The sequence below is a fragment of the Paramormyrops kingsleyae genome, chromosome 7 (assembly GCF_048594095.1).
Source record: "Paramormyrops kingsleyae isolate MSU_618 chromosome 7, PKINGS_0.4, whole genome shotgun sequence".
Lineage (NCBI taxonomy): Eukaryota > Metazoa > Chordata > Actinopteri > Osteoglossiformes > Mormyridae > Paramormyrops > Paramormyrops kingsleyae.
This window is the reverse complement of record NC_132803.1, coordinates 4529854-4544816: the sequence shown is the minus strand read 5'-3', so window position 1 is coordinate 4544816 and position 14963 is coordinate 4529854. Positions and strand designations below refer to the sequence as shown.

The 14963-nt window shown below is 42.4% G+C and overlaps 1 protein-coding gene across 1 annotated transcript; it reads right to left on the bottom strand.

Annotated features, from left to right (window-relative positions):
• Positions 1-6807: 6807 nt before the first annotated feature.
• Positions 6808-14724, bottom strand: arrdc3b (arrestin domain containing 3b). The gene is made up of 8 exons (XM_023843283.2): positions 14173-14724; positions 11152-11233; positions 10782-10929; positions 10078-10180; positions 9611-9867; positions 9345-9501; positions 8746-8888; positions 6808-8573 (listed from the first exon to the last, which is right to left on the bottom strand). Exons 1-8 carry the CDS (start codon positions 14450-14452, stop codon positions 8505-8507), a joined length of 1239 nt encoding a protein of 412 aa, XP_023699051.1. The 5' UTR covers positions 14453-14724; the 3' UTR covers positions 6808-8504.
• Between the last annotated feature and the right edge of the window lie 239 nt (positions 14725-14963).

Below are 14963 nucleotides of genomic sequence, written 5' to 3'. Positions count from 1 at the left end.
AGTCGTCCAGGTTAACCGTAGATCTCTGTTCGCAAAGGTTTTTCTTTCCACAGGCTGTCTTACAAGTTTCCCAGTAAGTGAGCCAAAATGGCTGCCAGTGCTGACTAGATTTATGGGCTGTGCCTGCAAACCAACAGCAAAACCTACTCTAACTATAGCAGGTGGACCTTGAATAGGCGGTATTACCCCAGACACATTACCCCAGACACATTACCCCAGACACATTACTCCAGAAAAACATGGCTCAGATGTGCTGCATTTTGGTTTGGCGCGACCCTGTGCAAAATGATCGACCAAATATATTTACAAACCAGTACACACCATCTCTGTTCGCACTCAGCTTTGTTGTTCTAGCTCTCCTGAAGTAATCACTTATGATTCGCTTATGATGTATTATTTCGGCAGTGATTAAGGTCACTGGCCATTTTTGTTGGCATCTGTTACTCTAAAAGTTTTGCACGCGAGTGGATTTTTATAAAGGAGAGCATTTCACTGACCCATTCAGGCTAAGCACAGGACAGTTGGATACTGTAGCCTCTACAGGGATTTAAACAAACGTACGCTACCTGGTGTGCATGCGATAAGGTGTGTTGAGATACCACTGGGGTGGAGTGCTGGAGATTAGATTAGCAAAAGCCTGCTCGTGGGCTGGGTCTCTGAAGCTGCCCCCCCCCCCCCCACACACACACACACACACACTGCCGGGTGTTACAGGGACAGGCTGACTTTGAAACAGCAGCCTGGACAGCGTGTGAGGGAACGCGCCCGGCTCGAACATCTGCTTGGCGCCGAGGGTGTGACACCATTAGAACCCTGAGGGATAATTAGCTTCGCAGCACCTGTGCCGTGCTGTACTGAGGAGCGGGCCAAGCTTCTGTGATGCCGGAAAAGCGGAACAGGACCAGCCCGCAGCATACTACCCCTTTAAGAGGTCAGCCTGAGGGCAGTGGTTAGCCCTCTGAATTACAGCCGACTGCAGGGAAATCATCTTAAATACTGTTAAAAAAACAGTTTATAACATTCACTCAAATGAAACAATCGTGACATGTCAAAATATTCCCTATTATTATAAGGGAAGAAATTGGGAATGTTTTGCAAAAGAATGCTGTAATAGTTTGATATGAGATTTATCCGTAATCTCTTGCATTTCAGGCATTAAAGATAATTCTCTGCAAGATTCTATCTGACTTTTATGGCTGGTCAGTCAGTTTTAGCTAATGTGACCTTGTTGCAACATTAAAAAGTAATTGCAGCGCTTCGTCATCCCAAAGCTGAGAGATCAGAAGAGACAGAAAAATGGCAGTGAGATATATGTAGAGGATCCGACCCCGTGAGGAGGCCGTTTGTTATGGTGCTCGATTCGGCTCTGCAGACGCCGCCGAAGGCTGAACGGGCTGCTGGTTTCCGCCAGGAGCTGCAGCGTCAGCAGAATCCTCAGGTGAACCTTTTTTCTTTTTACCGAAATGATACAGGCCCAACCTGCAGACGGCAGCCTCGGCGAGGGGCAACGGGGGAAGCGGAACCGCGGCGCTGCTGACGGCGGGAGATGGGGGCCGCGGGTCATGGCAGGAGCCCGGGGACGACCTCACGCTGCTGGAGGCACGCGGACGAGCCACGAGCCCAGCTGCTGCGGCTCCAGCACAGCAAGGGTCCCTGTGGCCGCTGGCCGCTATCAGATCCACGTGGACGCGGCGGGGGAGCGGACCGGCAGCAAATAGGTCAAACCTCCTGGGGTGCTGAGGGGGGGGAGGGGGAGAGTTCAACATCTGTTGCTTTGGCAGCATCCGCGATCTCATGACCGTGGAAGTTTGGTGGGACACAGGGGGCCACCGGGGTTTAAATGAGCGCCTCCCTTCTCGACTCACGGCTGGTGGCACTGGGATACATTCAGCTCACGGCTGCGTCACCCCCTAATGTCACCCTTCCCAGCACAGCTGCTCCGAAGCACTGACACACAGGGGCAGCTTTGTTGTTCTGGTCGGGGATCAGCAGGGAGGGGGTCGCCAAGTTACAATTTGTCTGCCCCCTAGTGTAGTGACTGTTTGTGGTCAACAGGGGCCCCCACGCAAATATGTGGTTTGAGTGGTGGTAACATAACATGTAGCTGCAACAGCTCAAGACCTAGAATATGTGGGAAAAAAAACTTAATTGGTTTTCAGTAACGGTGCAAGACGACAAAGAAGAGTCTATACGTTTGGGCAGGTTGGGGGGGGGGGGGCATTAACTGCTAAATCCAACTGTATTACCAACCTCCTTCACGGAAGAGGATTACAAATGCTCAAACATGATATTAACTGACACAACCACCCTGAAATTTAAGAGAAACTGAAGGAGGAAGTAGGAGCAACCTGCGGCAAGATCATAAGGTCAGCGAAACCCGGGGGTCTAACATGCAGGATTAATGGTAAAACAAACCTGTATGGAGTACTCTAATCACTTTGCTGTACTGAATACTCAAATCACTTTTGTGTATAGAGTACTCTAATAACTTTTCTGTATGGAGTATTGTACTCATTTTGCTGTATGTAGCACTCGAATCACTTCCCGTGTGGAGTACTCTAATCACTTTTTAATAAAGAGTACTCCTATCACTTTGCTGTACAACGTACTCTAATCACTTTGCTGTATGGAGTACTATAATCATTTTGCTGTATGGAGTACTATAATCATTTTGCTGTATGTAGTTTTCAAATCACTTTGCTGTATTGAGTACTACAATTACTCTGTTGCATGGAGTACTGTAATCACTTTCATGCTCTAATCATTTTACACTATGTAGTACTCTAATCACTTTGCTGTATAGAGTACTCTAATTATTTTGTTGTACGGAGTACTGTAATAACATTCATGAAAATAAGATAACAGTATAGATTAAGTGTCAGCTTCTTTCTGGACCAGGAGAGACTAACAAATGGACTTCATAAATTACTTTATAAAAATGAATATAATGGATATTGTTCCTCTTCCATAAACAGCCATGAAACTGATTTGAAGGCAGCAGCGGTATCTTGGGTCCATACTGCTGACAATGTGCCGCAGATACAAGTAGAAGGCTTTAGATGGTGAAGATGGCGACCTTAGCTCATTCATATTCTGGTAGATAAATGGGAGGCGACATTTACAACAGATATACACGGTTTACAGATGCTCTTTGCTTGGGCAAATCGCTCACACACGCCTCACGCACGCTCACACACGCACTAAGGTCAATTTGCACGCTCTTTCACCTCTGAGAAGACAGAGAGAGGGGAAAACCAGACAGACTCAACACCAGTAGCAAACTTCCATATCTATACAACTTTTCCCACCTCATTGTTTCATTCTAACCAACTCTAACCCATCTGCTGCTGTAAGACAGAAAAGAAGGTAAAATAAATTAGTCATTCTAAAACCAGTCCATTACACACCAAATCTTAACTGTAAAGACGTGGGCCAGGAAACATACTGTGTTGCTGTGTGTTTTATTAACTGTATATTATTGCATTGACATTGAGTGTTTATAATTGTGTATAATGTACAATGTAATATACTATATATAAATAAAACTGACAGGTAAGTTGGTGCATATTGAAAATATGTGCTTAACTTATAAAAACAGAATAAGCTGCTTATTATAGACCTGCGACCCTGACCAGCATAAGCAGTTAGAAGATGGATGGATGGATGGATGGATGGATGGGGGAACAATTAAAAGTTTCCTTCCCATATTCATATAATTTCTAGAGTATCAGAAAAAGCTGCAGCATTTAGCATATCAGACTTTAACCTTTTGATTACTGCTACTTACTTCAGTCTCTCTGTGTTTCAAACATAACCATGGCAACCAGTTAAGTGATTCCCCTTATGGGTCTGTGGCACAACTTACACAAGAAGTACAGCGCATGGCCGAATTGCTAACTTTACTCAACAGTCATGTTGCAACTTTAGAAGTTACTCCAACTGGGTGTGTGTGTGTGGGGGGGGGGGGGCATGACAATTCTGGCAGCTTGCCAGCTGAAAATCTGACACATGCTCAAAAAAAGCCCTGCAGTCCTCAGTACATCTGCCAGGTCTGATCAACGCCATGCCTTTGACAAGCACAGGAAACAGTTATTTTAATGTCATGGAGGAAATCATGCTTGGCCCCACCCCTCCCGCCCACCACAAAACGTACACTTTTATGTTAATGTTAATATTATCTTCAAATTTCATTTAAAGACATTCTGATCATTGTAAATTGTAATTTTCCGGTATTTTTCTATTTATATATTGTTTATGTATAAACAAACAAACGGAAAACGATCATATGTTCTGTCTAAAGAAGAAGTCACACCCCTTTTGAAATATGTCAATTTCAAATAAATTAAATATTTTTTTTTTTTTAATAAAAAACTTAAATAAGTAGGACTTTAAATTAAAATGCACAGACGGCAGATTAAAATATGTTGACTGATTTAACTGTTGACTAAAATTCGGTTAGTCCTAGTTGCAATGTTGCACAAAACTAGTAAACTTAGTATTTGTGACTAAATATGCACCCAAGGGATTCTGTAAAAAGTCACCATCTAGTCTCAAACACACAGGAGTCCCAGAGTCTGCCTGGGAGGGGCCGTCGAGTTCCCTCCGCCTCCGATAACTGGAAGGTTCAAACTAATAACAACATAATACAGAGGCAGACTGCTGAGAATAAAGGTCATGCAATTTTGTTACAGCGACTTTATCAATGCAGATAAGAGCCTAATTTGTTAATATTAAGTGGTTCTAAATGTTTAACACTGAAGTATGTCAAAGAAATTAATGGGTATATGGAAAGTTCAGAATATAAGGAATTATTTACGCTGGATGACTCATCTTTCCGTCATGACGCGTTTGAATGGCCTCTTGTAGAAAAAGCTTTTCTAGGATTGTATGACTTTAAGGTGGAATGGGTGTGGACGTCCCAGGGCATCGCAAACTCAAGCCGTGAATGTATAGATTCGTTTCACATGTGGCATAATACAAGTTAAACGAGTCTGCAGTCTTTTCGTTCTCAGGACTAAAAGCATGGCCGGTCCCCAATGCCGCGATGGGATGTCTGCGGTTTTCCTTTTGCTGACGCTGATATGGATCTCTCCTGTTTTTCTTCCACCTCACCATTTTTAATAAACGTATCCAAATAAAGGCCCTACGCTTTCCTCCCAGTGTGTCACATGGTTGGTACCCTGCCCAGAGCAATAACATTCCATGACATGTCATTTATATATAAAGTGCATAATACATGTGTACATATTGCACTTAAATTGTATACAGGTACATTCTTCAAGAAGCAGTCACCTAAACAATATCCTGACTTTCCATAAGTACATATATCACCGTCGAGGGTAACAGTTAGTTGCCTTCAGTTTCCTGCCCTAAGCTAATAAATTGCAAAGAAAGGACAAATTCCTTCATGCACTCCTGCCAGTTAGGTGCCAGGGTAAACACGCAGCCCTGATGTGTAGGTGAAAACATTAGACACGTCCACTATTTGCCCTGCTTAAGAATACACCATGAGGAACCTAACAAACAGACTGTGCTATGGCAAGGGAAGCATTATTCATTGCTCCTAATTCCTACTTGACTAAATACAGGAATCTGGTGGTCAGGTGACTGTGGTTGCTTGTGTTGATTGGTTCCACCAGGTGCTGATCCATGTCTCTCGGTAAATAGTCATGTTCTGTTCTTTCTTGCCACCAGTGACCTTGTCCCAGCTGTCATGTTTTCAAGTTACCCAAGTGTCCTTGGTGACACTGCCTTTACTTAGCCACAATGAACCTGAGGAAAGCCCAATCGTAATTAAACTATCATCCTTGTGACTCATACCACGCGATACAGTTTGCATCTCCGAGAGGGGTGATTCTTGTGGTGACTTCATCAGTCCTAGTTATCGGATCACTATGAATTGTTAAATCCTTGAAGGTGACACTATCACTATAATTAGTGATGACGATAAGCAATACAACCCCTAAGAATAGCCAAAGGAATAGTGCAATTAGCACCCATCTAAAGATCTTTCTTGTAACTGTTTACCCAGTTGCTGGGGGGGTAAGAACCCAAGCAATTATTCATTTTTTTTCTCCATTATAAGACTGAAATTTTTGAAGGACAATGATGGATTGTTCAGGTTAGATGAATGACGAGCTGTTGATACAATAATATGTTTGGATTCTTCTTCATGGTCCATTGTGAAAACCATATTTTTACAATGAACTTGTAAATGCAACATTTCTTCTTTCGGAAATAAAATGCTTCAGCTGTTATAACAAAACAGATATTTATTGTCTTACACAAGAACAAAATTAAAAACTAGACAAAAAATTAAAATCATTCATAATATGAATGTCTTGGACATAAGTTGTGGACAACATTGAACTAAAAAATACATTACACAAAAGGGAGATACAGTACAAATAGCAAATCATTTTTAATAAACAAAAAATATATTGCACTTTTGTTTCTAAAACCTTTCAGTTCCCCTAACCCATTTAAAATATTTTAGTTCCTAACATTCAAATCAGGAAGTCAATTTGACACTGGGTCAGAATATGAGCCTGTGTTACAAACAATGTAACAGAGCAGTATAAATTAAACACATTTCTCAATACAAAATGAACATCTTACGATATTCAGTCAAAGCATATCAACTCAAATGAAACTTGGTACACTAGTGTCATTCATTTTTGGAACTTTATGTTACTTCCATTTTTCCAAAACTTCTGTGTACACAGAAGCCATTCTTCCCTACATCTACACACAAAAGTAAAAGAAACTTTATGCTTTTTTTATTCAATGTAGCTTAATGCCCTATGATTTTTTTTCTTCTTTTTTTTGGTGGGGGAAGGTCAAATGTTGAATTTGGGTATCATGGGTCAAATTCCCTTTTAGATCTCACCTAATACACTCGGACCAACATGAACTAAAACTGATGGCGGCAATGACATGAAACACTCATCGCGAAAAAAGGTGAAACTGCCAAGGCAACGATGATGAGTTTTACCTTTCCAAAGTCTATCAGTTGGTGTTGTTAAAAAGCATACCGGTTTTGCTAGTTCCTTGTGACGCACATGCATGAATGCACAAATCTGCGTTAACTCATGACAAACTCTTGACAAACACATTCATATATGCTTCCGAAAGGTTACTTGAGGAGTACATGTCTTTTTAACCTTGTGTAATTACTGAATAGCATCACTTGCCCAGACCATCTTTCAGCTGCAGTATTAAGGCTCTGTTTAAAAAACACGACCACCTAGTCAATAACTAGCAATGCTCTATTTAGGCTAAATCACAACATAGCAACAGACCTGGGGATCTCTCCCGGCTGCCATTTAGTTATTTTTGTTTGTGTTCACTGAATAAAAATTGAATAAAAGGCAAGATAAAAGGGAATGTCGCCGTGCATGTTTCTGTCTCTATCTTGCTTCTTTTAATCAGAAACTTCTAACAGTGCAATTGGAAGGAGATTTGCTAGCTATGGGGGTTTTTTCACCAATCTATTTGGCAAGTGAGACCACCTGAGTTTGAGGGAGTTTTCAGGCAGCTGTTTGCGTGATGCTACCCTCTCCGTCTCCCCACCATCTATCCTGTGGTTGCAGGTGCCCTCCGTGGCCTGCTCTCAGGCCCACCCATCCCCAGCGCGCTCCCACGCACGTCGCTCTGCGAACGGCGAATGACAACGCGAACAGTGGTTGGCTCCAAGGCAACTGACATTTAGAGTGGGAATTTTTAAATAACGATAACAGTAATAACGACGAGAAGCCACGAGTGTGTAAGTGGACAGGCCTGAGTAACGTTAAAACATGCTATGTAGTGAATACAGGCTACATATTGTCAAGACGACTTGACAACGACGTTAAAAAATGATAAGTGTTTTCCATTCACTGCATTGCTCGAATTTATGCAGATAAACACTCTCGAAGTACAAACTTCAGGATGATTACAGAAAACAAGAGACAGAAAGAAACAGTAGTGATCTGGAAATGAAACCACACAGAGCAAAGTGATGGGTCATTCATACAAAAACGAGCTTCCTTCCTCCAATCACCAACGCCTGCAATCAGCTGCTGACGTTTCTAGTATCTTCTCCTACATCACTGTATGTTTTTGTCTTTTTCCTGCTTGGTTCTCCGTACTGGTGTCCTGCTCTGCTACAGAGTCACGTATGTGCCATGGTTACAGATACAAGTAACAGGGAAAAAATAACGAGAGCGGGAGGAAAAGCAGTTCTGCAGGTAATTCCGGCACCCTCCCCTGTCGGACGTCTGTGGTGGATCTCACCCGACCCACCCCAAAACCCGACGGACACTTCCGAACATCAGCCTGTGCCATCCCGTGGACCTCGCAGGGAGGGGGGGGGGGGCGTTTCCCCATTTGCCTTCTGTTTTTATGTTTGTTTTTCGCTTTTCTACAGCAACACTGAAACATGCTGCTGTGGGGGAAAAAAAACAAAAAACGAAACCTAATGAAAACGAGACTCCCGGCTGCTCTGACCGGGTGACGTGGTTCGTTCAGCGCGATGGGCAGGTATCAGGCCTCCGCTCCTCGGTCGCTCTCACTCGCTCTGGATTCGGGTCGATCTGTCGTTTCAAAAAGGGAAACACATTTTAACGTCAACAAGGACAGCTAAAAGTGAATGCGATGCAAAAATAAACGAAAGCCAGCTGATCTTGGAGCCATCCAGACTTGAGAACTACTAAATGCACCAATGAAAGGCATACTGATAATGAAGAAGTGAGCAGTTGGTTGTACCTCAGAGTAGAGTGGGGGAGGCAGGTATCTGAATTCCTGGATGTAGGCTAACAGTGGTCCCTCAAACTCATCCCGTGCCGGGGGCAGCTCCAGACGGTTATGCTGGTGCTCCTCGGAGATGATCTCTGAATAGCTTGGCGGTGCTACATTTAAAAATAAATATTGTTCAGGATATTATAACAGCTGAAGAACACCAGGATCACCGGGCTAAAATATAAATGCCATTAACCTCATTTCGGATATGAACCCTGGTGTCTGAACTCTTTACCCTATTGCAAAAGTTAAAGAAAATTACACACAGATGATCTTCATTGGTCTAAAAGCACGATAAATAAGTGTGTCGGCTTAGCCATTTCAAGGGCTCTCTGAAAGTCACGCCAGTATTTGCAGCAACCCTACAATACAGCCATGCATTTGTTGACTCAACTGCTAGCATACCATGTTTGACTAGCCGAAACCTCATCAAGTCATTTAACTAATTAATGAAGCTAATTAAGTCAGCTCAGCGAATATACAGTGACTACCCAGATGAACGGCCTTAAACGCTGCGCGGAAACAGCTAAATGGCTAAAAGCGGCAGAGGCCCAGCAGAGCCGCACCTTCAGGTCTCTCCGGCAGGCTCAGCCAGCTCATGGTCATGCTGCACTGGCTGCTCACGGAGGAAGTCCTACTGCCGAACGGGTGCAAGGGGATGGTGCCAATCACCAGCGGAAGGTTGAGGGACAGGTTCATAGCACCTGGGATGTCCACATACACCTGTAAGGGCCACAGGGGGTGCAATTGTTATAGGTTACATGTCAGGACTTGAACCTCCTCAGTATTTGCGCCCCATGACTGGTTTCCAAGCGCGGTCAGCTGCTCTCACCATCAGTGAGTACTCGACCCTGATGATGCTGCAGTCCAGGATGGAGGGGGACACGGGGGGGATCTTCAGCATCTTCCCGTTCCACGTCTCGGTCTTCCCCGAGGACAGCGACTCCCCACGCAAGTTGGCAACCAGCTGCTTGAGCTCCTTCATCTTCCCTTTAGCGAAGAAGGTCTGCGTCTGGTACAGTGCCGCTTTTGGTACGACTATGCGGGACGAGCAGTTCTCGATCTCTGCAAAGATCTGGATGGTCTCTCCTGCAAGAGATCGCGGGGGCCATGAGTTGTCGTTCGATAAAACATCATACTGTGCAACATGTGTTTACATGTGCGAATGTGTTCAGAACTGCTTTAGTTATGGCTGAAAGCCTCCTGTAACAAATAGACATGTCAAATCTACTTCAAGAAAAGACCCTCCGGATATAAGACCCAAGGGTGTGACACTTATTCGAGGACATTTTTCCTCACCTGGGGTGTAGCCCTTTCTTTCAATTTTGGCACTTAGGGAAATGGGGCCTGAGGTACAGAACCAGCAACAAAGAGTCTTGTCTTTGGTGCCCGCCTGGGGTGCCTGAGGAAAAAGAGACGGAGAATGTCAGCCTTGACGCTCTTAATCATATGTGAACAGTTACAAATAGCTCATTCAAATTCTTGGCTCTGTCACATAAAAAAAAAGCTTAAATTATAAGGAAATTATGAATATATAAAAGGAATTCATTCTCTGCCCTTTTAAACTTGTCAAAGCACGGCCACCCTTTGCCTGACGGATACGAATGTTCTCAAAATAAACATCCCAGTGTAACACCCACAATCATGCAGTGACATTGAGGGACACTCGCGAATAGTAATTTTAAACTAGTGCCGACTGTAACACTGAATATTGGCGTGCTGCTAAAACGAAAAGGGTAAAAGAAGGGTACGCAAAAGGTTATGTGGTTTACGTAATGCGGCAATTATTGATTGCAAATTTAGTAGCTTGAGGTGACGCGACAAGCGGAACAAAATTTTTAAATGTGACAGCGTCCCAGTTCGATATGAACTCCCCGCACGATGAGCAGAAGCTTCGCCAGAGGCAGCTGCATTTTCCCCAAATTCCACTAAAACACACCTAATCTAGTTCCCCATTAGCCTGAGGATGGTGCTCCCAGCTGAGCTGGTGCCAAGGTCCTTACCAAAAGTAAAGGAGTGTTGATGTCGATGTGTTCGAAGACGGTGAATTCCTTCTTCACTTTCATGGGCAGGAACCAAGGCCTGTGCAGCTCAGCTTTGACCCAGTATCGCACATTACCGTGTTTGCCTTCAAAGGAGGTAGCCAGTGGTCTAAAGATCACAAAACAGAACATTTTTTAAAAGTTACTTAATATATATTTCAACGCAACAATCCATGATTGACTCAGCAGTTATGTTGGCTAGTAATGCCAACATCCTGGGTAACATAGCCGTAATATGGCCAATATTTGAATAGGAGGGGGGATTCAGGCTTTTGACCAAAAATCACAAACATGTTTATCGTGTAGCATATTCGGTAAAAGAGATACTCACGTTTGTGGAAGTTCAAAACTAAATGCATACTCGTGTCTTCCTGATTGGATAGTGCTGAGACAATCTTCAAAGTTATCTTCATCTGAAACAAAGGAAAACAATATTCCAAATACACGAATACCATACCTGGCAAATTCTTTATGGAGTCTCCTGAATAAAACACATATAAAGAAAGACAGTTTAAGCAAAGCAGTTTGGGCTGTGAAGCACCTAAATGGATGAACACACAGAATACATGCGGAATTCATTTGCCTTTAACCAAACCCAGAAACCAGAACACCTCTTGTTAAGACACTGGATAAAAACATGCAAAATATGCACCATGGTTATTTCTGAGACACACAAAAGCAGTTCATCTTTGGGAAATCAATTCAACCAGGAGATGCAACCTCAAACTACAGAAACCCTCAACACACAAAAGAATTCAGGAGACGGTTCTGTGCTGGACAAATTCCTTTATTCAATATATCAAATTTCATATTAGTTATTTCACACCTGTAAAAGACTTCATTATCATTTCAAGTGTGCCCTTAAAATGTCACATTTCCAAACAAACACGAATAACAAAGCATCTGAACAAAGTATACAGTGATACACTTCTTACATTTCAATGCTGCGAAGAAAAAAAAAAAAGGTTAAAAGGCTGATATATTTACTAAGAAATCATTTCAAACTATGGGGGAAGGGACATAATAGATTACACCATGTTACACAATCACGCACGCGCACCATTCAGACTCGTGCATGTCCACGTTGAAATTGTTAAAAGACAAAAAAATTCTAAGTCGGCTGCCTCGTTCTAATAATGTGAAATATTTATAGAACATATTTTTTAAATAATTTCTGCCGCCTCGGCATTCCTCGGACGCTGTAGTAGCGGCGTAACTGTGGTAAACAAGTGCAGAACTGCCAATCACCAGCAGACTAGAGCAGGAGACGACCGGCCAAAACCGGAGCGAACAGCTTCCCGGAGCCGGTCTCTTTCATATGCATACATTACCCCGTGCGGCACGTAGCGCTTCCTCCCTCACAGAGCCCCCTAATGCATGAAGAAGGGTACTACAGCACAGACACAGGCACCAAGATCCACCCGACTGACGATTTTAATTTTTATTATTATTATTATTAATAATATTAGCTATCAGAAAGATTATATCATTACCAGCAAAGAGAAGGAGACGATTGGGGACAGGAGAAATTAACACAGAGGCAATACAGCATTTCAATCCATGTTGAACTTTTATTGAATATTTGGTTTTGTCTTACAAAAGTATTAACAGGATTTTAAAAAAATAAATACTGGCACCAAATCATTAACTATACATATGTAGACGAAAAAAATACATTCGAGAAGCTCTGAAACAGGAACTAGTGGTATACAAGCATAAATGATAATTAACTATGTTGACAAATATAAGTAACCACATAATTTTAAAATAATGTAAATATGTTCAGATGAACATATATAACGCAAAAATAACGCAAGCAAGCCAATTACGTGGTCCGTCATTACAGATATCTTAAGATATCTACACTGTTAGTTCAGATGTGTGTTTTACAGGTAATTTTCCCCCAAATAATTTAAATATTCTCTAAAAAATATTATACAAGCAACAGGCAAAATCAGTAGCTCAATCAATAGTTAGCAAGGAGCATCGACTTTGGAGTGAAGGGGGACACTTCAAAGTGAACAGTCTTCAAGAGAGCGTTTCTTGCATCGGAAGCGTTGCAAATAATACATGGCCAGATGAAAGTGTTTGTGATCCACCCGTTTTTAAATCTGCTTCTGTTAAAATGATGCAGTTCTTATATTTCAGTATAAGCAGATCACAAAGTCTCGTGCCATTTAACCGAGACTCCCATTGGTTTCTATGCATTTGGTTTAAAATTACAGATGCATGGTTTATTTGTTTCATATGTGGTACGTCTTATAACAGTATTCCCAGAAATCGGACGTTTCTACGATTTACTCGGGATACAATTGGTGCAAATGAATGAGGTCCTTTTTTAAAAATAGCAATGTTAGGCTGCATTCTGTGGATACACGGATCTGAATTACAAAGGCCCCTCTGACAGGTCGGATACTAAGTTGCACGTTTTCCTAGTCACTTTCTGCAAAGGTATGAGGTCATTGCAGACACACGAGACTTCCACCAATCAGGAGACAGAAAGGCCGGCCTCGTCACCCCCTCCTCCCCCGCAGCAACCAGTTTCTGAACAGGTTTGAACCGCTTTGAACAAAGGGTGGAAACTTAAGGAAATTGTCTATAATGCGGGATTTTCTCATAATATATCGATTAAATAATCCCAGAATAGCACACGTTCGCCCAAAAACGTTTTCCCTTCGTTCAACTTAATTCATTAAAAAAAATTCTTTAAGTTAAAGTTTATCCGCACTGTCAGACGCAGAGTTGCTTGCGTTGTTAGTTTGTTAAAGCAAATGTTTAAATGTACACAAATCTATATATATATATATATCATGACCTCCCAATTATCACCATTTCGTGTTGCTCAAATGCATTAATGTTTAATTTAATCTGCACGCAGTGGCCAAGGAGTTTTAGCAAATACCATGCATCATGTATGTTGAGCCCAATAACGTAAGTGCTAACTTCAAGACCTGCTATTGAGGAAATACACACGTAGCCACTTCTGCGTTTCTTTTTGGATATATAATACAATTATATAAGCTATCTCCATTTTTAAATGCATCTGAAACCTTTGTACCTTGGGGTATTGTAGGTAATAGATACATTTTTGTGCAACTTAAGACATTTGTTCAACGCTTCTTTGCAAGTGAATCAATTAACTAATTCAGAATGGGGGAAAATGTACAAAAATTTGAATTAAACAGCAAAAGGCTTAGACTGAATAAGTAAGCAAACAGCCTATTGCATATTCTGATATAACGCTCCATTTAAAGCAGATGTATATTCCTAGTATGTCAGGCGAGCATCTATCACTGACAGCCCCATTCATCTCTCTTAGAAAAAGGGCACAAAATGTTGTATTTCCCCTTACCTCGTTCATGTCCAATTAAGATGTGTCTATGGTTTAAGTATTCCACTTCTTCCGTGTAATTTTGAGTATAGGCAGTGTTGGATCCAGCATTTCGTGATTCAGTCCAGCGAACTTTGGCTAGTCCCTTCGCATGGATTTTAAGCGATTTTACACGGATTTCTCCAGTGACTTCGAGTATTACCCTTCCTGAGACCGAGTCCCCGCTGGAAAAGACGGGGACGTTGCTGTCATTAAGACAGTCATAACTTACTGTGAAGCTTTTCACCTTCCCTAGCACCATGGTTTGTGGGGAAAATAATAACGATTACAAAATAGTAATAAAACTCTATGAAAATGTATGAAGACCTTGTAGTAAAATAAATACGATCGCGAAACACTGACTGATAATTCTGCCTTGCAAAAAGAAAAAAAAATGCAGGCTGGATCAGCGCTTCTGTCGAAAGCAGTTCATTGGGATTCCGCAGGCTAATAACAGCAGTGAGATGCTGTTACTCCGTAGCTCTCCGCATTACGGTCTCTCTACAAAGACAAGTTGCTCTCGTTTCTCGGCTCTTTTTAAGGCAGGATTTTGTGAAAAACAACCCTACTGAGCATGTGCGCATGCACTCTTTCATCCATCCCTCTCTTTCCGCCTTCTAGGTGGGGGTTGGGGGCGGGGGAGCAGGTCCCCCCCATGCCTGGGCTGCAGGCCAGCCGAATAGCCTACGTGAGCAGCTGATTGAGCTGGAGGTCTGTGCAGTTATCGGGACGAAAAGTAGCCTATATATTTTACAGCGATATTAAATCGATCA

Bases quoted from the DNA above. Each gene is read 5' to 3' on its own strand.
- arrdc3b (XM_023843283.2), bottom strand. From the start codon at position 14,452: ATGGTGCTAGGGAAGGTGAAAAGCTTCACAGTAAGTTATGACTGTCTT. The intron at 10,181-10,781 runs GTAAGGACCTTG...CTTTTTCCTCAG, and splicing joins TCAACACTCCTTTACTTTTG to GCACCCCAGGCGGGCACCAA. The intron at 8,574-8,745 runs GTACAACCAACT...TTGAAACGACAG, and splicing joins CTCCCCCACTCTACTCTGAG to ATCGACCCGAATCCAGAGCG.